Source organism: Lagopus muta, chromosome 3 (assembly GCF_023343835.1).
Source record: "Lagopus muta isolate bLagMut1 chromosome 3, bLagMut1 primary, whole genome shotgun sequence".
Classification (NCBI taxonomy): domain Eukaryota; kingdom Metazoa; phylum Chordata; class Aves; order Galliformes; family Phasianidae; genus Lagopus; species Lagopus muta.
This window is the reverse complement of record NC_064435.1, coordinates 14,521,132-14,546,535: the sequence shown is the minus strand read 5'-3', so window position 1 is coordinate 14,546,535 and position 25,404 is coordinate 14,521,132. Positions and strand designations below refer to the sequence as shown.

Here is a 25,404-nt window from a genome sequence, read left to right as displayed (position 1 = left end):
ATTTCCAGCAGAAGTATTGCTACTGGCAGGGGTTGAGCCTTTGCACAAATGACTGGAAATATGCTTCCTCCATCCAAAGGAGGAATCCTCTGAATACTCTGGATATTATTAGCACATTCAGAGACCCTCATGCTATCACACTGTATGTGACAGTATGCTCACTCTTCTAATAAGCCTTTTTGAGTTGTAATCTTAGAATCTTAGAACAAGATCTCAGGTCATTAATTATCATCTGCATTCCAAAAAGAATCCTTCCTCCAGACACTGACAAAGTTCTGAAACTGAAGTAACATAAGATTTCTCGCTCACTTCACACAGCTCAGGAATACTGTGCTCCTTCATGCTACATTTCATGTTAAAGACCTTCTAAAATAATAAAAACACCAGAACTCAAACTCCTCTATATTCCTATTTTTTTTTTCTCCTTTTTAAAATGCTATAGATTACAAGATTATGAGATTTCCTCTTTAATAGTCTTCTCCTCTTCCATTTCATTTTGCATTTCAAAGATACTGGTTATAAGAACAAATTTTAAAAATGTTTATTATAGGTTCATTTTAAGGTGAGACTGCATTTCATAAAGAAGAGTAGACTGGAGTGCATTTATGAAAGTATGGCCAGAGGTCAAGGGAGGTTCACTCCCTCTAGTCTGCCCTGGTCAGGCCACATCTGGAGTACTGTCTCCAATTCTGGAGTCCCAGTCCAAGAAAGACAGGTAACCTACAGAGGGTTACAGTGGAGGGCCACAAGGATAATGAGGGGACTCAAGCATCTCCTGTGTGAGGAGAGGCTGGAACTGCTCAGCCTGGTGTAGACTGAGAAGAAGTCCTATCAATACTTACAAATATTAAAGGGTGAGTGTCAAGTGGATATGGCCAGGCTCTTTCTGGTGACAGGACAAGGGGTACGGGCACAAACTGGAACACAAGAAGTTCAATCTGAACATGAGAAAGAATTCTTACTCTGAGGGTGACAGAGCACTGGAACAGGCTGCCCAGAGAGGTTGTGGAGTCTCCTCTGCAGATACTCGAAACTCACTTGGATGCTTTCCTGTGAAACCTACTGTAGGGAACCTGCTTTACTAGGAGGCTGGACAAAACAATCCCCAGAGGTCCTTTCCAGTTCCTTTAATTCTGCAAATCTGTGATTCTGTGTCTGCCCTGCTCAGCCAGCACTCTACTACCAACTGTCTGGAAGTTAACATGAGACAGTGATCATTCCCAGTAGGTAGTACATCTGTTGCTACTCTTCTCCAAAGTTTGGAGTCAAACAGTGTGCATGTGGCCTGTTCCATGCCAACTGGCCTCGCACCAGAGAGAAGCCCAATAAACATTTATTAGGACAGTTGCAGCCATATAGAGTCTACTGAACATCTGTTTCACACACAGTATGTGCTGCAAGCTACAAAACAATTTCCAACACTCCACAATAAAATTGGAATATACGATGTTAAAGAAGAAAAGCCTAAAATCTCGTGTGCAATTACTATAGACCAGGCAAGATGATGAGTTTTGCAATTGTCTAAGACTGCAATAGCTGGGAATATGGTCAGTAAAAATGGCGAGGTGTTGCAATTAGCTTCCATGCTACCATAGGAAAACTACTGCTTTGAGTAATTATGAGATACGTCTAGAAGGCTGTATGGGAACAAGATAGAAAACTCTAGAGAAATATAAGAAATTCACTCAATTCCGTAATGTATCACTTGAAATACACTACACAGAGGAAACATGGCCAGAAGTTTTGCATAAATAATGTCAATGAGTCAATCCAGGAACCCTGCAATAGTGCATCAGCCTGGAGGGATGATTTGTATTCAAACATCTGCCTCCAGCTATGCTTTTTTTCTATCTGTTGTTCCATTTCCTAGTTAGCATAGTCTTATATCACTGGGAAGACACAAGTGGCATTTGACTTACATTGAGAGATGATGGCCTTTGTGGACAGGATCCGCACTACATATCTTTCATGTCCTTATAACTTTTCCTGTAACACCATCTATACTGCTGACTTCTTTCGTGGTAAATTAGGACACTCCAAACAACTTAACCAGAAGCTATCAGATCCTTCCTTTATCTATCTTCATCGCTCTTAAATACACAATCTCTGAATTGCAAACTGTTTAGGACAGGGACTGTTCCCTGCATTCATACAGTAGAATGATGTTATGCTTCTCCCTGGAGTCTTCTACTGCTACCATAATGTACTTGCCATTACTAAATAACATGTCATTTTCTTTTTAAATCATTCTAAAGCTACCAATAAGAAAATAAGATGAGCACAATGCATCTTGTGGTGAATAGATTATGTGAATGAATGTCCAAATGAGGATGTAACAGAGGCAGAATGATTCAATGAATGATTATACGCATATGCATGGAGCTACAGAATGCAAAAGTCGCCCAGGACTAGATTTGTAGCACTAGACCAGACAATCTTACCGCTTTTAATATCTGTTTTACATGCCATCCAAATTTGCAGGCAATATCTGATTCTCATGTAGGAACAGTTGTAGAACATGCAGGAACAGCTGTAAGAAAGGAAGCCACAGAATCTAAATAGACTGACTCAGAATAAAATACAATTAATTTTGCTGATAAAAATGAAGTTACAGATGAAAGAAAACATATCTTGCCAGAGATAAAAGAAACAATGATGAGGCTTACAGTACTGTAAGAATACAAATACTTTTTGCAGGTGATGGACAGTTGGTTCCCCTTTCTCCCCCCCCCCCCAACTGACAGTGGCACGGGGTTGTTTCTGTAAAGTCAGAAAGTTTTCACCTGTTACTAGTGGTTTACAATCAGAGGAAGAAATAAACCATTAAAAGCAGATGAAGAAACCCCAGGTTGCTGCGTCTCTCAGAGTCTAGGACAAAACGTCACCTACTACAGAGCACAGCATGGATATTTTACACAACAAGGACATATTTTGTGAAATAGTACATGATCCTTCTCTATGTCTATGGAGTGAGACACAGGAATATAATCTGTCATCACCTTAATGAGAACTGTGGCTCCAACTGCAGAGGGTCAGTGGGAAACTGCATGCTAGCAGTGACCCCTGAAGAGAAAAGTCACCCTTGCACACCTGATTATAATGCTAATAGCACATAAGCAGTCAAACCACAGTGTACACTAGCTTTTCTCCTATATTAACTACTGTGCTGTCCACCACAAAGTCATTTGTCACCAATGTACTTCCAGCATTGGTGTAACAGCTGCAAAAATATAATTAGTCCCTCCACCTCTGTCCCACTGGGTACCAGTCACTGCTTCAGGGGTCTCTTTGGATAGGTTTCTGTCCTCTGCTGGACAGAGGTCAAGTTTTCCAGAAGCTAGTTGCCTGTATAAATTACAGTGCACATATTTTACATCTCATTGTAATGCTTTCTTTTGCCAGCATCTGCTTCTTTGCAAATGTTCCATTTCCAAGCCATTTTTGTGCAAGCCCCAGGAGAAGCCATCAGACAAGCATGCTGAAAATCCAACCACAGGCATCATTAATGCACATCTGGCTGATGAAGACATACAGTTTATATAAACTGCAATTTGGAAAAACTCCTTGTCCAAACAGTTAGTCCCACAAGATACCATTTGCTCGGGAAAAAATAGTACCAGGGAAAATATCTGAATGTCTATCACAAGGCAAAAGAAAAAAAAAATGACGCTGTTGTACTTGCATACATCGCAATGTTAGCATTTAGAGCACCGATATAGCTATAGGCTGTGGAAGAGGAGTTGGATAGAGAGAGACCAAAGGAGACAGGATAGGCCTGCTGGTGGGTTTGGGTCACAATATTGAGATTATGTTGGGAATCCAAGATGTCTCTTCAAAGACAAGCAACTGAATGGTTGCAAAATAAACGGGCACTTCCTTTTAATCCTTTCTTTACTCTTCCGTCACTATCACACTGAGAATACAACTGTTTACAAGGGTGGATAGTGATAGGACAAGGGGGAATGGTCTTAAACTGAGAGGGGAGGTTTAGGTTAGATATTAGGAGGAAGTTTCTCACTCAGAGGGTGGTGACACCCTGGAACAGGTTGCTCAGAGAGGTTGTGGATGCCCTATCCCTGGAGGCATTCAGGGCCAGGTTGGATGTTGCTTTGGGCAGCCTGGTCTGGTGATTGGCGACCCTGCACATAGCAGGGGGGTTGAAACTAGATGATCATTGTGGCCCTTTTCAACCCAGGCCATTCTATGATTCTGTGACTGATTCTATAATTCTATGATTCTCTGATAATACAGACTACTGGGCATAATGGTCTACCATGTAAACATTCTTCATACCAAAACTGGAAGATGAAACTAGTTCTTAGGTGCTGTGAACGACCAATAAAAACACTTTCTGACTTTTTGGGGCATGATTACAAGTGTTAAAAGAAGCATGAAATAGACCAAGGATGATATTTCTGAAGTGAAAGTCAAAAAGAAGACTTTGAAGAGGTAGAGAATATATGATGTAATGAACCTGCTAGGATCAAGAAATGGAACTGCAGTACCTGCTACAAAAGGACAAAAAGAAAGCAAGCTACATCATCTGTTAAGCTCACCAAATGTACACTGAACTATCACACTTACCTGACAGCTATAATCTGACAAAGCTCCTAAAGTTTACCATGTTTTCATAGTGTGGGAAATGGATGTGACTTAGTTATGCAGGTAATGCAGGTCCTGACGATATCTAAGGGAACATCATAAGGCCTTTCTGAAATTCAGTTTTACAAATCATTCTGTGTACTCTGTGAACATGCAGAGGCTTGGCTATGGCAAAGCACTGAATTTGGTTACTGCCTGCATCTCTCACCCTCAGCAGAATGCACCATCAACACAGGGCAAATACAGATAAACTTGTTCATTGAAGTTGCTTCCATGAACACACAGGATACTATGGAGGACGAAGGAGAAAAGAAGCAAGCAGGGAGGCTTCCACATTGATCTCTTCCAGTCCTTTTACCATCCGCAGCACCAAAGAGTTGCACGACAGAATCACACAATGGCAGAGTTGTTATAACTGCGCGATCCACAGCTTCTCCTCCATCCAGATAACCGCTGCATCGATCCTCTATCAGACAGTCATGGATTACACCCTGTGCTCTGATGCTTTGGACTTCCAGCTGATGTGATTTATCTCATCCAGTCTAGCACTATCACGGATGGTCCTGGTTCCCTCTAAACTGCTGCCTTCACAGTTGATGGAGATGCTTGTTTGGCTGGGGAAAACAACACTATGGGAAAAATAACCAACACTCCAAGCCCACATGACACACAAAAACCCCACAATCCATCTCACCTAATCACAGTCCTTAAATGCTTCCTTTGTCCTATAAATGCAATCTTTGTTGAATTAAACTCCACCCAGTTTTACTGTCTGTGTTGGCCACAAACACACTAAAAAATTTATGTGCTGTGCTGTTATCTATCACAGCTTGGTAACAATAAAATTGTGCCTTGCCTGTTTATTGTTGGCTAAGGTTCCAGAAAGTCCCATTATTTTTTCTTGAATCCACACATAAACACAGAATGGGACAGGACTGAGAATGAAAGTCCTTTCCTGGTTAACACTTTTCCCCAAAGCCCATCTGTCACTCTGGAAGCAGTATCAAAGCACTGCTGCTAAGAAATACCACGAGGGGAACCTGAGAGTGAGCATACTTTTCTTTACACAAGCAAAACAAATGATGATCCAGGAATTCCAATACTTCTGTTTATTTTAAAATAGAATGATTCATGCTGCCTTGCAAGCGCATTGACTGTTTTACAGAAAACTGAAAGAAAACAAAATATTCTCTTACCTCTCTATTGAGTATTTTTGCTTTGTTGATAAAACACAGCCGCACAAACTTTGTAGTTACTCATGGTTTGAGTTAGAATCTCTTAAAAATACTACAGTATCATAACTTATTATTACTTTGAAAATGATAACGTCTGAACTAGTTACTGTTCAAAAAGTTATAATTAGAAATTTGGTTTAAACTTCAGAGGACTAGAAGATCCTGTGTAGATGCATGCTCTTTGTTAGTTTTTTGTTAGCTTCTCTTCAGCCCTGTGTAGGAAGAGAGAAAACAAGGACTTGATACTGTGTAGTAGTTGGCAGCATCCTAAGACACTGGTTGAACTGATGCCACAGAAACTGAAACGGATGTGAAAGATGAGCTGTCTGATTTGGACACCTTCCAGATGAAAGTAGTTTGGTCCAAGACCAAACTGAAGACACACAAAGACAGCTTAACTGATTTTTTTAGAAAGCAAAATGTATATTCATCTTTTTCTCATCCAACCATAAAAACATTCCTTATCTGAAAGGAGATTCCTTCTCCTAGTAGTGAAAAATCAGACTTAGATGGCTCCATAGATTGGCAGTGAAGAACGTGAAGGTCCCCTAGCAACATTCTTCAGCACTCTTTGCATGCAGACTTGGCTCTACATTTCAACTGCCTACTGCAAGTAGCAGTCATATACTTTAGTATTTGACTGTACATGGAGCCTGTGTCTGGCAGCACTGAACAGTAGGTGGTCTGAATCGCTCATTACTCTCTGGAACTTAAGATGCCATTGGATTTGGAGCAGCAAGTTAAGCAGTGTGAACAGAGCTCTTGGGCACACAATCAAAAAAGGAAAACATTATCCTTTGTGCTCAGCTCTTGAACAGTTCTTGCATCATTTCCTTAATGTACAGTAAACTGAGATGCAAGCCTTCACATAAGCCCTTAGAAATTCTCTGGGGGCTGCTTTTCCCATGCGTTGTCTAGCCAGACACAGTGGGATATTCTTTTGCTGTCTGAAAATATCTCCCTCTCATTTTTATGAGCAATTTTTTTTTTCAGTCAGTTTAAGACACTCCTTTTGTTGTTATTCTTTTTTTTTTTATGTTAAAATTTTGTTAAAATACTTCATAATTATTTACATTGTGCCTTGGCTAAAAGAGCATGCTACAAAGAGAATGTAGCCAGGCAACAAAAACTTCAGTTTAAGCAATGGCGTGGTGTTTCCCCTCATTAATCTGAAGGAAAAAGAAATGCTTTCTGCAGCAAAATGTCTCTGACATTGTGCAGTTCTGTCCCTGAATGTTCCTTCTTTCTTAAACAAGAGTGGTATATTATGAGTCATTTCTGGCTTTTTATTGTTTTTGTTTTTGTTTTTTACAGCACTACAAACGCAATGCATTTTGTACAAAAGATCATTCATAACATCATCTTTATTACAGCTACTACAGTACAACTACTTTAAATGCCCTCTTCTGCATTTCAGGTTCTCATCATCAAAACCAGAGTTTTAGGTAAGACATTAATGCAAAAAGACAAACTTTGACCCCATTTTTTGCTTGTGAAGAAATTTACTTTACAGACAATAAACACCATGTAGTGCAGTAATTACTGAATACCTACCAGCCCTCACAAACTTTGCCCTATGTCTTTCAGATGGAGTTTCTTTTTCATTGCACAGGAATCACTGTTTGTGCTTTGAAACAGCACCAACTCAAATACTTGTTTTGATAGGAAAAAGGAAAATTAGTTTCAACCTAAAAGATGGGAGATTTCAATTGGATATAAGGAGGAAGGTTGTTATGACAAGTGTGGTGAGACACTGGGACAGGTTGCACGGGGAGGTGGCAGACGCTCCATCCCTGGAGACAAACTGGGCTGCGCTCTGAGCACCTGATGGAGCTGTAGGTGTCCCTGCTCATAGCAGGGGAGCTGCAATAGATGGGCTTTAAGGCTCCCTTCCAACTCAAACGATTCTACGATACTATAAACTACCTTAGCATAGCCTAAGCAGCCAGGCCAGACAACAGAGAAGCATCTTACATGCATTCAAATACTGTGAAACCAGAAGGCGTTTCTATACGGGTGAAAATACACCTACACAAGAAGTGCAGTGGTACACCTATAAACGGATAGTACGTAACCAGCAATTTCCCAACGTGACCAGCCAAAAGCAGTTTGCCCAGCTCCCCTTCGATACAAAACCTGCGCCACGAGCGTGAACCCGCCCAGCCTCAGCCACCTGCCCAATGCCACAGTAGCAGCCGCAGCCAGCCAGCCCCGCCCCGCTGCCGTGACGTCACTTCCGCCTCGTGTGGCCCGCTCTTCCGGGCGCCGCACACTGCTTCCGTCTCCGCGTTTCCACGGCGACGCGGCGCCCCGGCTTTCTCCGGTCCTGTGAGTAACGGTCGCCGCTCGGCGCCGAGGGCGGCCTTAGCGCTGTGTCTGTCTCGATCCGCCCGCGCGGTTCCTCGCGTACCGCCTGGGCGGCCGCTGGCTGGCCTGCTTGTCCAGGACGGGCCTGTAGCTGCCGAGCGATGCCAGGACAGCGGCCCGCAGGCTGCGGTTTGGGTGGAGGGGCGGGAGAGCCGAGAGCTGCGCGTGTGAAATCGGGCAGCCCTGCGTATCGCCATGTAGCACTGGGGCAGGACCCCGCGTGCAGCTCCGTGAGGCCCGGAAAACCTTGATGATTTAAGGAGCCCTGTCTGAAGCCAAGGGATGTCACAGAGCCCTCTAATTTTTGTTGAATGATTTTGTCTCAGACAAGACGACCTGTTGAGCAGAGGAGGTATAGCCACGGTAAGAAGTTTGTTTGTTAGAATAGTCTCAGACAAATACTTCATCGTTGTCTTATCCGTGTGCAGGTTGGTTCAGTGGGACCCGTTGGCATCCAGAGATGTCAACCCCACCTCTGGCCGGGGCAGGGATGCCTCCCGGTGCATTCTCAGGAACGCAGGCTCAGGCAGCTAGGGAGGTCAATACAGCATCTCTGTGCCGTATCGGCCAGGAGACCGTGCAGGACATTGTGTTTCGAACCATGGAAATCTTCCAGTTACTGAGGAACATGCAGGTGAGAAAACTTCTTTTTTATTTCTAATTTGGTGATCATCAGTTCCCTTCTCGTGTTTTTACTACTAAGTGATTGTGTGCACACAAAGATAGTTTCGGACATTTAAATACACGAATAGGTGAAACTGCCTTGAAAAAGGGGTTGGTTGGAGACACATATACAACTCTGAATACATTTGGCTGTTCCTGTGTATTTAGTAAACATGGAGAACATTCACAAATGCTGAATTGTCATTTCTACCACAGTAAATATATTCCAAATGTACTTAATGACTGTTTCACAGAATTATATTAATCACAGAATCACAAAATGGCCAGGGTTGGAAGGGACCTCAAGGATCATGAATCTCCAATCCCCCTGCCACGGGCAGGGCCATCAATCTCCCCATTTAATACTAGACCAGGCTGCCCAGGGCCCCATCCAGTCTGGCCTTGAACACCTCCAGGGACGGGGCATCCATAACCTCTCTGGGCAGCCTGTTCCAGCACCTCACCACTCTCTCTGTAAAGAATTTCCCCCGGATGTTCAACCTAAATCTCCCCTCCCTCAACTTAAAACCATTTCCCCTTGTCCTGCAGTTATCAACCCTTTCAAAGAGTTGACTCCCCTCCTGTTTTAAGGCTCCCTTTAGGTACTGAAAGGCTGTAATGTGGTCACCCCTCAGCCTTCTCTCCTCCGGGCTGAACAAGCCCAGCTCTCTCAGCCTGTCTTCATAGGGGAGGTGCTCCAGTCCCCTGATCATCTTTGTGACTCTCCTCTGGACCCTCTCCAGCAGCTCCCTGTCTTTCTTGTACTGGGGGCTCCAGACCGGGGCACAGAACTCCAGATGGGGCCTCACAAGAGCAGAGTAGAGGGGGACAATCACCTCCCTGTCCCTGCTGGCCACCCCTCTTCTGATGGAGCCCAGGATCCCATTTGCCTTCCGAGCCGCAAGAGCACACAGCTGGCTCATGTTGAGTTTTTCATCCATCAGGACCCCCAGATCTTTCTCCTCAGGGCTGCTCTCAAGGACCTCTCCTTCCAGTCTGTATGGATGCCTGGGATTCTTCCGGCCCAAGTGCAAAACTTTGCACTTTGCCGTGTTGAACCTCATCAGGTTCACTTGAGCCCAGCTTTCTGGCCTGTTGAGGTCCCTCTGAATGTCATTCCTTCCTTCTACCGTGTCCACTGCACCACTCAGCTTGGTGTTGTCAGCAAACTTGCTGAGGGTGCACTCGATTCCATCATCGATGTCATTGATAAAGATGTTAGAGAGCATCGGTCCCAAAACAGACCCCTGGGGGATGCTGCTCATTACCAGCCTCCACCTGGACATTGAGCATTGATGACCACCCTCTGTCTGCGGCCTTTCAACCAGTTTTTTTATGCACTGAGTGGTTCACCCATCAAATCCACATCCCTCCAATTTGGAGATAAGGGGAAGATAACTGTTTAGTGAATAGTGAAGTGTATTTATATGATGTTTATGTTTCTCTGTTTTTGTTAACCTCTACGGAGTAATTTTAAAGGAGTTGTCATTGATCAGTGATATCATTCTTCTGTAGTATTTTCCACTTAAAATGTTGTGACATTCTATTCATTATTAAAGTGGACAGAATCCTCTTGATTACGTACTGAAGAGAATGTACAAACTTCTTTCATGTTTCTCTGTTGACAGCAGAAGTGCATGCTCTCAACTTCAGAGACAAACATGCAAGTAATCACTCCAGTTCCCTTTTTCCCTGTATTTTCATGTCTCCTGAAATTTCCTTCTGTAGTTATTTTATGTAGATACACAGAGTATTACATTGAATTCGCATTGATTGTCTGAAATGTGACCTGGGTTCAGGCAGAAAGTTTCTCAGATTGCAACAGCAGCCATGCTTAAGCATGGATTAAGGCATTCACTGAAAGTTACAGTGATCGATAATGACCAGGATGTGGAAGACATGAAGCTGTTTGAGAGCAGTGATTTGGCACATCAGATGGGCAAATAAGATTCAGATTTTTACAGATAAAGAAAATAGAAATTTCAGACTGTGAGAATATTGTGATGGTCTTATAGTAGAATGCACAAAAAAATCTCTCATTTGTCTTAGATTTTTTTATTTCCTATAAGAGAAAATAATATTTATAACTCTTTTGTGTTTTGGTTCTCTGAAGTTGCCAAATGGTGTAACTTATCATACTGGAACATATCAAGACAGACTGGGAAAACTACAGGAGCATCTCCGTCAGCTATCAATACTCTTCAGAAAACTGAGATTAGTCTATGACAAATGTAATGAAAACTGTGCTGGACTCGATCCTATTCCCATAGAAGTGAGTATCTTTCTGTATCTACAAATTACAGGTCAGACTTTGTTTAAAATCCTAGCTGTTTACCTCAGGCTGTGTGCACTCACCAGTTTTTTTCCTCTAGGGGAAAAAAAGGGTCGGGGAAGTTTTTCTTTTAGGAGGTTGTTTTAGTGGAGTAAGTCTGTGGTGAAACAATTGCAGTAGTTGCAATTCTTTTTCCTTTTAGTGACTTAGTATTTGTTGCTGTGAAGTTAACAAAATGCTCACTTTCCTCCTGTCAGGGTGAATGAAAGTGTCACATCATTTCTCTTATTATGTTTCTTAAATTCTTATTTCAAATTTTCACTGATATTCTCAATCATATTGTTAAATGACTTGACATTCTAACCTTATCTTTAACGAATATAGACAAACTTCTTTTTTAAACAGTTGAATGACTTAATGGCTTTTTTCTTTTACTTAACTGACTCCCGGTTTCTAAGTCATTAGTGGAATGTATGTACACTGCTCTTCCCTCCTTACTGCCAATTGTTAGCCTTCTTAATGATACTGCACTGAACAAGACAGGCAGTTATTCTGTGGCTCATGATCTAATTCTGTAGTAATTCATAAAATCCTTAGAGTTGGAATGGACCTCTAAGGGCCATCTAGTCCAGCTCCCTGGCAGTGAACAGGGACATCCACAGCCAGGCCAGGTTGCCCAGTCCTGATCCAGCTTCACCTTGAATGTCTCCAGGAATGGGGCATCTACCATATCTCTGGGCAACCTGTTCCAGTTCCTTATCACCCTCACTGTAAAAAGAATTTTTTCTGTATATCTAACTTAAATCTCCCCTCTTTGAGCTTGAAGTCGTTTCCCCTTCTTCTGTCACCACAGACCCTGCTTCAGAGTCTGTCCCCTTCTTTCCTGTAGCTCCTCTTTAGATACTGAAAGGCTGCTTTCAGGTCTTCCCAGAGCCTTCTCTTCTCCAGCCCCAGCTCTCTCAGCCTGTCCTCATAGGAGAGGTGTTCCATCCCTTGAATCATTTTTGTGGCCCTCCTCAGGATGCACTCCAACAAGTCCACATCTCTCCTGGACTGAGGATTCCTCATCTGGATGCAGGTGAGACCTCACCAGTGCAGAGCAGAAGGGCAGGATCACCTCCCTTGCCCTGTTGGCCATGCTTCTTTTTTCGTAGCCTAGGACATGGTTGGCTTTCTGGGCTGCAAGAGCATGACTGATGTCTGAAGACATGTGCAATTCCATTGTCACCGATCCACTTGTCTTAAATACTTCAATTTTTGCTTAGATTTTGTTGCTTTTAAAATATATATACATCCATAGCTCCTCAGCCTGTCTTCTTCCCTGACACTGGGAAGTGATTTTGAACATCACTGCTGCTAATCAGTGACGATGTTGTCATTGTACTTTATTCTGAGTAGTCAGTAGTAAATGCTAAGTTAGATAGCCACTTCAGTAGTTATTTTAGGATTAGGAAGGTAACTCCTTACTTTCTATGAGATAGCATTGGGATAGATGTATCTGCATGTTATCTGCAGTATTACAAAGGGTGTGCAGCAGTTTGTTAGTTTGGTGCCACTTAAGGCAGAAACCCCAAGGTGAGTCCATTGAATTCCCAGGCTATAAAATTTAGGTTGATGTTACACCTTTCTTAACTTGCACTGCCAAAACCACTTTGTTGTTCTGTCTCTTTTTTCCTGTTTGCTTCTTGTTTATGGCAAGAAATTGTGTCATTACCTTCCATCAATTAAGTTAGTGTCTACTAACAGTATAAAAATATATTTCTTTCATTAATGTGTACTGCTAGTTTAATAGGTGATCTTATCAACTTCCTTTTAGCCAACATAATAAGCTGTAAGATTGTTGTGAAGGAGATACAGTTACAGAATTCTCTCACTAGAGAGAACTGCTTTATTTGTGTGTTAGGTGTAGTTCTTTATTTGAATTCAGAGCTTTTCTTACAGATGGGAGGTTTTCAAAGGAGACATTCTATTTCAGGGCATTGTTTTTCCTTAAGAAAGAGGAGGAGCTTTTTCCAAGAGTGTTTAATAGCTATGCTATTTTGCTTTACAGGGCAGAGGGTAACACGGCATTCCTTGTCCATTTCAATAAGTTTAATGAGTGTGGCCTCCAAAAGCATATGTGGAAGAAAATATGATTTTCAGAGCTAAGTCAGAGTTTTCAGCAGAATGCTGAAGGTTGCTGCTGAATGCTTCGTATTACACCTCAACCTAAGTAACAAGTTAATATGCATTCTATCAGCAACCTGTTCCCTGACTTTTGAACTGTCTTGCTCATTTGCATCACTTACTAATATTTCATTTGTCTGTAGTATGTAGATTTGATCAAGGGTGTACTTTTGCTACCAGCTTTAGCTTTTCTCAGTTAAGGACAGAAAATTCAACAGACTCCATGTGTGTATGTGATGCTTAAATTGTAAGTACGTTATAACTATTTTTGAACAAGATGTTACTTTGGAAGAGTTTGGCACAATGCATGTATGTGTTTTGTAGCTAATACATTTCCTGAGTCTTTAAAAAAATGTTTTTGATCAAGAGCATACTGATATTCATTTAGAAACTCTTTACTGAAGATCTTGACTTCTCAAAAGCTTACAAAAAAATGCAGTGCATTATGTGCTTGAGGAGATTACAGTGGAAAATCCCTATGGAGAAATTCCTATTAGATAACTGTGGGCCTGATCTTAAGAACAGCCAAACAGAAAACCAATAAAATAGAAAGTCATAATTAGGATATTAACCAAGTATTTAATCTCCATGTGTAAAGTCTGTCATAAATTATGTTTGGGACATCACTGAAATACTTGATAATAATGATAACTTCGTGTTTGTGTTATTTCATAGTGTGGAGTAGTAAGCTTTGAAATCACAGTCTATAGAGTTCAAAAATCCAAGGTTACCTGTGATTGACCTCTTAAAATGTTAATACTGAGCTCTGCCTGCAGTCTAGGTGTGACAATATGTGCTGTCGTATCTTTTTGAAGCACAGAAATGTCTGAGGCCGTTGTGAGGCTGTTGGTTTTGAGGTGATGAAGTATGCCTGTCTGCACTTCTTTCTGTTCAGGATGTTTGAGCCTTTGAAGGAAACTGTTAGTACCTCCCCTTTTCAGGTTTTTTTTTTTTCCTTTTTTCTTCTTTTTAAAAGCTGACCTTTTTTGTCTTCTTAGCAACTTATTCCATATGTTGAAGAAGATGGCTCCAAGCATGATGATCGTGGTGCTGCTAGTCAGCTTCGTTTTGCTAGCGAAGAGAGAAGGGAAATCATGGAAGTAAATAAGGTAAGGAAGTTGAAATTAATTTGTGTAAAACAGGAAACGTCACTTTGACATTACAAAGCCTAGGTTTCTAGACTGCTGTACTAAAGACCATATGTGCCACATAACTATTTTAGAATTAGTTTTGTTAAACAATTTTTTTAGCTGCAGCACTGGCTACTGTAGGTTTTAGGTACCGTAACAATTTTAACTTATGACTCCTTTTAAAACAGTATGTATTCTTCTGAGTATTCACAGAATCATAGCACGGCTTAGGTTGGAAGGGACCTAAGAGCATCCACTTGCAGCCCTCCTGCCATGGCAGGGTTGCCGCCCACTAGATCAGGATGCTCAGGGCCCCATTCAGTCTGGCCTCCATGGAAGGAACATCTACAGATTCTTTGGGCAACCTGTGCCAGTGCCTCACCACTTAGTAGAGTAGAGTAGAGTTAAGAATTTCTTAGTAACATCTAACCTAATTTTTCCCTTTTTAGTTTAAAGCTATTCCCCCTTGTTCTGTCACTATTAGACTGGTAAAAAAAATTGGGCTCCCTCCTGCTTATAAGCACCCTTTGAGTACTGGAAGGCTGCAGTGAGTTCTGCTCAGAGCTCGTCCTCTCCAAGCTAAACAAGCCTAGCTCCCTCAGTCTTTCTTCATAGTAGAGGTGCTTTGATCATCTTTGTGGACCTGCTCCTACAACGCTCCATTCTTCCTGCACTGCTGCAATTCAGACCCTTGTTATGGCAAAGTAGAGGGGGGCAATCAATGTTTTATATTGAGGTCATGGTTAACCCAGTAGATACAGGCAATACAGATGGAGATAAGGTAGCTTACTTGAATTCTAAATATGCATTAGGCAAATGCATTAATAAATGGATATAAGACATCAGATGTGTAAGTATTATTACAATTATGTGTGTTGGTAGAGGATTTTCTGGGCTACTTCCTGTATTTTGACAATGTGAGGAAGTGCATTTCTTTTGTGAAGTACAGCATTTATTGAATCTTGACACATTCAGAAAAAATGTACTATATGATAAAGAGGCTGTTAAATTTTCAGTTTGAGTGGCAGTTTGCAATTGAGTACAATTAATATAGACAGATATAAATCTAAAAATAAATATGCTGTAGTAGATGATAATATTGCATTGAGATTAAATATAAGTCGTTTTAACAGATCATAACATTAAACATTGTTCCTGCCATCTGTAAAGTACAAAGATAGGATTAACTAAGTATTTGTGTGGCAGTAATATCTGTAAGTGCTTGGTAAAAAGCAGCCATAATCTACAAAAAGAACTGAACAAAACAGGTGACTGTCTAAAATATTTTTGGAGAGAATTATCACTGGATTTACAGCTTTTGAATTATTTTCAACATTTGCATTTGTCTTCAACAGTTAAAGATGTACCAAACTCTTCATAACCCATTCATTTAGAAAAATTCATGCATATTGTACAGGCAAAAATGAGTACTATGTGAATTTGGAGAAAAGCAGTTGTCTGCTTTCCTGTTGTGTTCTTTCTGTTCAGTGCTGATGTAGCAGGGTGGTATGCATTATATTGTATGTAATGTTACCCTGAGAATTTATGCACATTTATTTGCAATCTTTAAGTGCTAATAAGCTTAACTGTCCATATTTGATATGTTTTTGATAGTTTTATGACATGTTTTGCCCTTGTTGTTGTACTTGTATGCTAATGTGTTTTTAAACCTCCCTGGCGTGATCTTGGGAAGTGAATTTCATAAATGTTTATGATGGGTTTTAAATCTTAAGAAGGTTAATGATGTTACAGGAGCATTAGTAGTAAGTTAGCAATTAAAAATGTATTCAAGCCATCGCATAAATCTGGACTGAAATCCAGTATTTGCATGTAAGTGCCTAAACATAATTTTCAGATTTTCAACAATAAATTTTAAGAAGATAGTTGAACATTCAGTAGTATTTTTGTGAAAAAATGCTTATGTGCTGCAAGGGAAATTGAAGCCTCTTATTTTTAAGCTGCACTTTTAAAAATTATTATTTTCTTTTTCCAATTTCAAAATTCAAATTGTAATATACTGCAGTTTGGGGAAATGCTAAATATTTTATGACTAGAAATAACGCAAACCATATTTTCACACACAGGAAAAAAAAAAAAAGGTAGAATCATATTAATCTAATTTCTGATTCTGGCTGCTTAAATAGCCTTCTCTGTTGCTTTACTATCATTCCTGATAGCTTTTCAGTCCTGTGTAATTGTAGCATTCATCTCCAATTCAATTTTGGTTAATTTCTTTCAACAAAATTTCAGTAACATAAAGCGTTGATGAAAATGCTGGGACATGAAAACCAATTGACAGATGAAGAAGCTTTTTACGTCTTCACTCACTATCTTTTCTCCCTTCAGCTGCTTGTCCTGATCGCATCTCGCTCTGTTTGCTATGAACAGCATAACCCAGTGCTTTAGCATTATTGAGACATCAGAATTGTTGGACCTTCCATGGGTTGCTTAAGTCCCGGCTTGACTTCCCAGGCAGTCTGGTCTTTCTAGTGATACCTATGTGTGTTCGAAGAACACCTCCTCCCAGTGAGAAGCACAAACAAAACTAGTAGATAATATAAAGGTTTGTTTCATGCTCACACAAAAACTTACCCCCTTTCAGGAATCACTGACTTGAAACTGTACAGTTCTGGTTTGCTCTGGCAGCTCTCTGGAAAGAGGGGCAGCCTCACTTAAGGAAGTGGGAACCATCCCATACTTCCTGTACTTAACATTCACTCTTAGGGTACAAGAACCTGTTGATGTAGCAGAGTACCAAAACTGCAGTTGTTTTTGATATCAGTTTAACACAGTGACATCTTATTTATTTAATCTGCTGTATTACACTTAACTTTTAGGTCAGAATATTTAATCACCTAATATTGGCTAAGAAGTACTTGTCCATTAATTAAAAGTATTGATCAGTTTACAAGGTAATGAATTTCTGTCCTAGCAATTCAATAATATCTAACAACTGTAACTTAAGATGAAACCTATTAAATGTAAATTGAGAGAGACTTTAGCCATACAAGAACAGAATGCTTATAACTGTGCACAACTATTGTAAGAAAAACAAAAAATGTATATTGTTTGTACCTACTAACTCTACCTTTTGTATGAAACAATTATTTCCTGCACTTCCCACAACTCTTGGTTATTTCTTTATAATAGGGTCATAGAATGGCTTTGGAAGGAATGATGAAGATCATCTAGGTCCAACCTCCTGCCATGGACAGGGCTGCCATTCACTAGGGTCAGGCTGCCCAGGGCCCCATCCAGCCTGGTCCTGAATGCTTCCATGGGTGGTATATTCACAACTTCTTTGGGCAGCCTGTGCCAGTGCCTCACTATTCTCTGAGTTAAGAATTTCTTCCAAACATCTAACCTATTTTTTTCCCTTTTTAATTTAAAGTGACTCCCCCTTGTTCTGTCACTATTAGGCCACGTAAAAGTCAGGCTCCCTCCTGCTTGTGAGCTCCTTTAAAATACTGGAAGGCTGGAGTGAGGTCTCCTAATAGCCTTCTCCAAACTAAGCAAGCCCAGCTCCCTCAACCCTTTTTCATAGTACAGGTGCTCCAGCCCCTTTGTGATCTGGCTGGATGGGGCTTTGAGCAGTGTGGTCTAGTGGGAGGCGTCCCTGCCTGTAGCAGGGGAGCTGGAACTAGATGAACCAGTGCCTTCCAACCCACTCTATGATTTGTAGCCCTCCTCTGGGCTCACTCCTACAACTCTGCATCCTTCCTGTGCTGGGAGCCCCAAGCTTGAACGCAGTACTCCAGGTACCAGTATTTGCTTTCCAGTTGGAAATTGGTGAGGAATTTCACTCTTTTTCTGTAATAAATAGTTTACTGTTCCAGTATCAATGTAGTATTTGCACTGTTTTGCTAGTAGAATTCCTGTTAGTTTTTAGTGAATATAATTACAAATGGCAAATGGCAATTTAGCTGCTATTGCAAATTTTTTCTCTATTTCCTTCATATTTTTTTTTTTATAGTCTGTATATAATATTATACCTACAGGTTTCTTGCCTTCACAATACAGCATCATCTGTAATATTTTTGAGATGTCAGGCTCAAGTTTTGTAGTATATTTGATAGGAGAGACAGCAGAAAATATCAAATCACAGACTGAGAATGTTGTAATCTGTGTTGCTGCATTATGGACAGTCTTTTTTTACTGCTTGTTTTTAGAAATGGAGCAAATGCAGCTTTGGGCTTTTTTAGATTCTGCAGGTGGCCCCTTTGAAAATAATTACACTAGATATTTTTAATTAATCTTTGCTAACTGGCTAACCATGGTCTTGCTAGGAGTGGGAAAGACAATCTGCAACCTTTTGAGTTAAGTTGCTACGAATTTACCTCAGGGCTTTTTTGATAATGAAACCCTTGTGCTCTGGAACCAATGTTGTTTTGTGGAGTCCTTTCATATGACAGCAGTTTGCAACTATCCTATCTCTTCAGGGAAGAATTTTGCCTGAAAACTACTTTTGCCTATGTAGAAACTTTATTTCTTTTAAAACTGTCACAGTATTTGCCTTTATTTGTATTTCTTATTTTGTAGTTGTGGGATCCTTTTCACCCCAGATATGAGTGTGTACCAAAGAACACTTCAGCAAGAGAGGAAGAATTGTTTCTTTGGACACTGTCTCAGCACATCAGTCTGCACTGAGCATGTTTTCCTGCTGTTTTGGGTACCAAAATGGCTGTCTGCAAGGACAGAGAATTTAGGCTTAGTGTCTAGTTCAATCCCTAGGTCAAAGCAGGGCCAACTATTATAGATCCAGTTACTCAGGTGGATATCCAGTAGCTTTGTGAATTTTTGCCTACTGCCCCTCATCCTTTTGCTGTGCACATTCAAGAAGAATCTAGCTTTGTCTTTTCTATAATCTTCATTAGGTAGTTAATTAGTGTGAAGGAAACGTTAAACCGTTTTAATGGACACTCTTATCTCTCTTTGAGCAGCAGAGCAATGGATACATGGCTTTGCTGTATGGCTCAATACGTGTAGCGTGTTGAGCATGGAGTGGAACACAGGCTGTCACTGTTGTCCCTGCTGTTGTCAGGAGCATGAGCCATTTTCCTACTCACTGTAAGGCTAGAGAGAGACTGAAAACTCAGTTTCTCATTTTCAGGAAGGATAGAACAGGTGTCTGAGAACAAGATCAGAAAAAGTTGCAGATAATGAATGATGAATACATTATATTTAATTGCCCAGAAGTTAGTGTGTTAACAATGAGTACTCTTCTAAACCACTTGAAAAATACATGAATAGCCATATGTGTGTATTTATTATGATCGAAAGTGTTCTTTAATATAAATTGAATGGCCATAATTTAGAACATCACCTGAAAGCTTCAAGAGAGTTGGAGCAAAGTACTGATTCACTTTTTCCCTTACAGCTTTTTTCTGCCCTTGACACTGTGTTGTGAGTCTTTTGACTACAAAACTGTTTTCCCACCTCCTTGCCTTAGAGATTTCATTGTGAAGGGCTCTTTTGAAAAAGGTTTCTGACAAAGCTGGAATAAACTATGGCTGGCATAGTATTTTTTTGTCAAGCAGAAGAGATGCCTTTAAAGCACAAACACATACGTTTGATGTCTTTACAGGTGTCAGCTGGAATGTAGTCTTACTCTTCCACATCATTATCTTAGGCTGAAGAAGAAGAGAATTTTAACAAATAAATTAGGTACAGAATAATGACTCATAGTGATGTTTAGGTTAAAATCTGAAAGATAACTGAGCTTAATATGAAGAGAGATGGGATCAGTGATTTCACAAATAAAAGTTTTGATACATCTCTGATAGAAATTTGCAGATTAGCCTAGACAGCTTTGATTTCCAATGAAATGAATGTGAACCAAAACTGAGTTTTAGTCAAAAATGGATTTTGGTCAAAGCTGAATTTACTGAATCCAAATCTGTACAAAACACATCAAGTTCTTTATTGTGAATTCCTGGAAAGATAGGTACTGTCTGGGTGGATATTATGGTTCTCCCTCTTCTTTTCACCTACTGCTTTTTGTGCTTACGTTCATGTTTTCAAAACTGCTCTACCTGACCTAAGGACTGAGGTCCATATTGCTGCTAAAGGGTGTAATCCTTGTCAACTGCCTCATGCTGGCACTGGTATTTGCCATCAGTCAAAGCGGAGAGGTAATCACGCTGGAAATAAGTATCACTGGAGAAAACCCCTCAGGACTGTTTTTTTGGTCAGATCACCTTTCTAATAGGTGAACAGCAGAAACATGCCTGTCAGATATAAGGTGAATGTGCCTAAGTTACAAACTACCTCAAATAAGATAATTTTTATGTGCTGTCTTAAAACAGATAAAGGCAGAAGCTGTAGCATTTATGTAGGATGAAGTGCCTCTTCTTGTTTCATACAACCATTAATCCTGAGAAACAGTCCAGAGATCAACTAAGTCATTTCAGGAGAAGGAGGAAAGAGTGGGAGACAACTTTGCGAGCAATCTGTTCAAATGAAAATTTGTCAGCAGTGCAGAAGCTTCTTTCAGAACTTGTAAGTTTCCCAAGAAGGCCATTTCACCTCCTTCCACGGCAAAGTGGAGATGTCCTTCATTGGATAAGGTTAGAGCCTTAAACGGAGACCAGCACTGCCAGTGCCAGCGTAGGAAGGACATGCTACTTATATGCCATGATCCTTGCTAGCAGGCTGTGACAGATGATGGTCCGCACTGCATAGACTGCTAACAAAGATCTAGCTTTTCAGCTAGGATGCTGCGCTCTCTGAAGTGGAGCTTTTCCCCTTGCCATTTATTCTTTTCTCAGCCTTGCAATCCAGAGACGGTGCTTCACCTTAGATGTTTTTTCTGACTCTGCAAGAAGTAGAATAGAAGAGCTAAGGAAATAAAGCACCAAAGAAAAGGACTTAGTTATCTTCAGATAGATATAATAAAAAATATATTACTCACCTCTTTACAGACACTTTGAAATCAAATGAAATCCAGTTCAGGGGTTCACTTGTCTAGCGTAAAAATCCTGTTTCATAATAGTTGCACAAGAAATGAAAATTATTGTCTTATAGAATGAATCTTTTGAATGTAACTTATGCAAAGTTCATACAGGCATATCTACAGAAGAGCATGTAACAGTACAGTTAAAAAGGGATGGAGAGAAAACAGTCTGCAGCACCAGAGGTTAATGGTTCTTCTTTGTCTAACACGTAATCATCACTGACTGCTCAGCCTTCATTTCTGTTGGTGAAGGCTTTGGAAAATAATGAACTGATGTGCCCTCGGTATCAGTGAGTGACAGTTTGCATTAAGCTAGTTGTTTGGATGTTACATTTCTTGATTTCTCTGAGATTAAATGTTGAGGGTGGGAAATGGAAATGCGTTTTTAAATGCCACAGGTATGAACGTGCTTGTTTATCTCATCCCTTGTAGTCTGTAAAGCATCGAATTCTTATGTCATTATGTTTTGCAGGGAAGCAAAATTATGTCATTTAAGTATTGTCATAGTTACATTCTTCTCTCAGTTCTCCCTCTTTTGGAAAGGAATCTTTGCTCTATATGGTGCAGTTTTCAATTAGCAAATGGAAAAAGATTAGAGAAATGCACGTTGTAACTTAAAATGGTTTTTAGTCAATCAAATGCTTGCTTAGAATTTCCAAATCAGTTCCAAACCTACATCTGTTTCACCTTCTTCTGAGGTGTCAGAAAGGAGTCAGAGTGTGGGCGCTGCTTCCAGGGAACGTGTCCACTGAAATGTGTTCAGAAATATTTCCTTTTCTCAAAGCAGTGTTCTGTGCTACTGTCCAGCTGGACACTTAAAAAAACATTGGTTTGTTTTTCACCTGAAAAGACAGGGCTCTGATTTTCAGTATGCTGCTTCTTTTGTTGCTTCTTTTTGTCACTGTTACAATTACTTTAGTTACTGAGCTGAGCTGTTCCTTTAATGTATTGCTGTTTGTGTAGTACAGAAGAAACAAAGTGATGTAAAACCTGAGACATTTTGAATGGCAGCAAGTCTTTCCTGTGCTTTGGCTTTACTTAGAAATCTGGGCTTCCCTTATGAATTCTATCTCTGATGTGATGAGGCTGACTTTATATCAAATTTGAATGGAATGAAGGGCATGGGCTTGTTGTTAACAATACACACTAACTTATTACTTGGCAGCTTTGATTTGAGCAGGAAAATGGATAAATTGGACAATAAATATGTGTATTACTGTGAAACATGAACAGTTAGGAATATTCTGCATTGGCTTAATGCATCTTCTGTAGACATCATTTTTAAGTTCTGGTTCCTCAGATGAAAGTGCATTTTCTACTCTTCTGTCCCTTCAGATGTTTTTGCAGCAAGTACACAGTTGTATAGCATTCAGCATACTTGGGAGGACAGCATCACGTAGCTCATCAGAATTGACCAATGTAGGCAGAAGGTTTAGAAAAGCTTGATTGACTTTGTGGTTTTTCAGACTTTGATTTTTAATACCTTGCTTTTCTGAGCACCCAGCTTATACAGTGCATATTAGCATAAATTTAGCTGTTCCCTGAGCTCTTCTGGTCTCAAATTTCACTTCCTTCTCTTTGCATCAAGTGCTGTCTTTTGGACTTTGGCTAGAGGGCCAATGGCCACAAGCTTGCTCTTGTTGAAGGGATCAAGTGTTTTGATAAAAGAGCGCTGTGAAAAGAAACAGCATTCCTCTCTAACAAAGGTCTTTAACTTCTGAGTCTTTCTTGTATTTTAAGAGTGTGCTTTCAAGAAGATGTATTATCTAATATTGCTCACAGACAGCTGACAAAAAGATACATATAGCATTTAATAACACTAACTTTTCTTGAAATCCTGAGTGTACTGTTTCAACTGATGACAAAAATCTTCTCATAAAATCTTCCCACAGAAACTGAAACTGAAGAATCAGCAACTGAAGCAGATCATGGATCAGTTACGGAATCTCATTTGGGACATAAATGCCATGTTGGCAATGAGGAACTGAACAAGGAAAATCAAACTCCATAACAGAAAATATACAAATATGTTCGAGTATGCTTCATTTTAAGAATAAATATTTTTTCCTACAACTATATGGAAACAGTACTTTCAAGTTCAAAATGTTCTTTTTTTGTGTGTCTGTGATGACTTATATGGTGTTGGCTTTGTTTTCATAAGAGTCATCCTGCAGATTGTACCTGAACAATTTGCTTAGGTTGATTATAATACATTTTGTAACTTAGAGTAATTTGAATTGCTATGCAAGTTAGATCTGTGTAAAATAAGCATTTCTGGATTTTTTTAATAATACATTAAAATACATTTTAAATATATAATCTGCTTGCATTCAGTCTGTAGTGCAAACAACCTATACAGAATGGGAAAGTTGCAGTGCAGAACAGTAGCTTCATTAAACTACAGAACTGAAATAAATTATCAGATCTTGTGATGCAATATGTTTCCCTATTGTAGGAACGTGAATTATAAGGTACTGCACCTCAGAAGTTCATCTTATCCTATTGTTGTTATGTTGGTAGCATTAGATAAATCAGAGCAAAATCAAAACCTGCGTTAAAATTACTCATCTTCTCGTGGATATTATTAAGTAATGAAGTGTCAGTTATATATCCTTGACCTTAGCTCCTTCTGTAACTGTATGTTATCATCTCTTGAATACTGCTCCAACTGTTGTCTGTCCAGTATTCTTGTAGCTTTCTGTATGTTTGCAGTACTTTGGTTTTGTGCAATTTTCATTAATCCTTCTCCTGTGAATTCCAGTCCCAAAAAACGTTGGAGTGTATGAGCAGTTTGTTATTATCTTGAGTTATTCTTCCAACTTTCATCTTTTATTGTTCTACTCTGGTGCTGTTATTGTCCATAGATGCTGCGAGTGCGCAGTGCCTCTCTTTACAGATTAACAAATATCTGAAGTAATAATGTTTCAATATAAATCCTTAGGGCAATTGATTTTTAATGCAGGCTGAAAGCTGACCATTCTCATGACTTGCTTCATGCACATAACTTTAAATTCTCATTCCATGCCCAATTAGATTCCTTAATAGTTATGTTTGGAGGGTTTGCACAGAACCTTCTGAAGAGCCCAGTTAAATGAATTTTTTTTTGAGAAATGTGGGTTTTGGTACTGAATTCTTACAGACTACAGACACATGGTTTTAAAAGTTTTAGGCTGATCTGTTCTATCAGTCTTTTATTTTGGTTTTTAATAATTTCAACCAATTTGCTTACTCCTTGAGGTAAAAATCACTGACATGCAATGAGTCATATCAGCTATTAACAGTAAGTCTGATTACCTGGTTAATAATACACAACTTTATCCTGTCATCAAGTACAATTAGGTACAAACTTTTATTTCTTCACTTGAAGGCCTTAGATCTAACAGATGAAGGGGTGTCCAGTCTTGCCTGTATCATTGCAGGTAGGCACACTTAAAAAAACGTTTTGGTTGGTTGCCTAGTGTTAAGTGATAGTTGCCTGTGACAAATGCTAGGTGTAAGTCCATCTCAAAACACCCAGCAGGTAAGGTCTGTCATGTTTTGCCCATATTGCAAATGGAAGAGTGGATAGCTTGCACAGTGGCAGAGCTAGCAGCAAAACTGTTGTCCACTTAGCTCAGCCACTACAGTAATTTCTTTTTGTCAGAGATGATGGCTGATTTCTTCATCTATGAAAGATGCTGTTGCTTATAAGTAAAGCAAAAAAAAAAAAAAAAAAACAGGTTAAATTTTCAAAGACAGCCTTTAAAAAGGAAGTAAGGGCTTCTAGTAGAGATTTTTTTGTTGTTCTTTAAGATGCAGGCGTGTTTTTGTGTATGCAAAGTGTAGTGGCAGCTTTTTGGTGTATGTATAAGCATATACTCAGACAAAGAAACATTTCACATGGACTCTGAAATGGAACCAAGAGTTTAATGGTGAGGTAAAATTCTTAGTATTTTGTTCTAGCTTTGGAATAACTGTAGAAAATGGAGATTAGTCTATACTTCACTGCCTATATAATAATTTTGTGTTCTCTTTAAA

General features: G+C 39.8%; 1 protein-coding gene across 2 annotated transcripts; it reads left to right on the top strand.

Annotated features, from left to right (window-relative positions):
* The first annotated feature begins 8,038 nt into the window (after positions 1 to 8,038).
* MED30 (mediator complex subunit 30) lies at positions 8,039 to 25,103 on the top strand. 2 transcript variants are annotated; one of them, XM_048939678.1, is made up of 5 exons: positions 8,039 to 8,165; positions 8,633 to 8,838; positions 10,981 to 11,139; positions 14,304 to 14,414; positions 23,280 to 25,103. In XM_048939678.1, exons 2-5 carry the CDS (start codon positions 8,665 to 8,667, stop codon positions 23,373 to 23,375), a joined length of 540 nt encoding a protein of 179 aa, XP_048795635.1. In that variant the 5' UTR covers positions 8,039 to 8,165; positions 8,633 to 8,664; the 3' UTR covers positions 23,376 to 25,103. The 2 variants fall into 2 exon arrangements, with proteins under 2 accessions (XP_048795635.1, XP_048795636.1); XM_048939679.1 differs by lacking the exon at positions 23,280 to 25,103 and adding an exon at positions 17,586 to 23,273.
* The last annotated feature ends 301 nt before the right edge of the window (positions 25,104 to 25,404 follow it).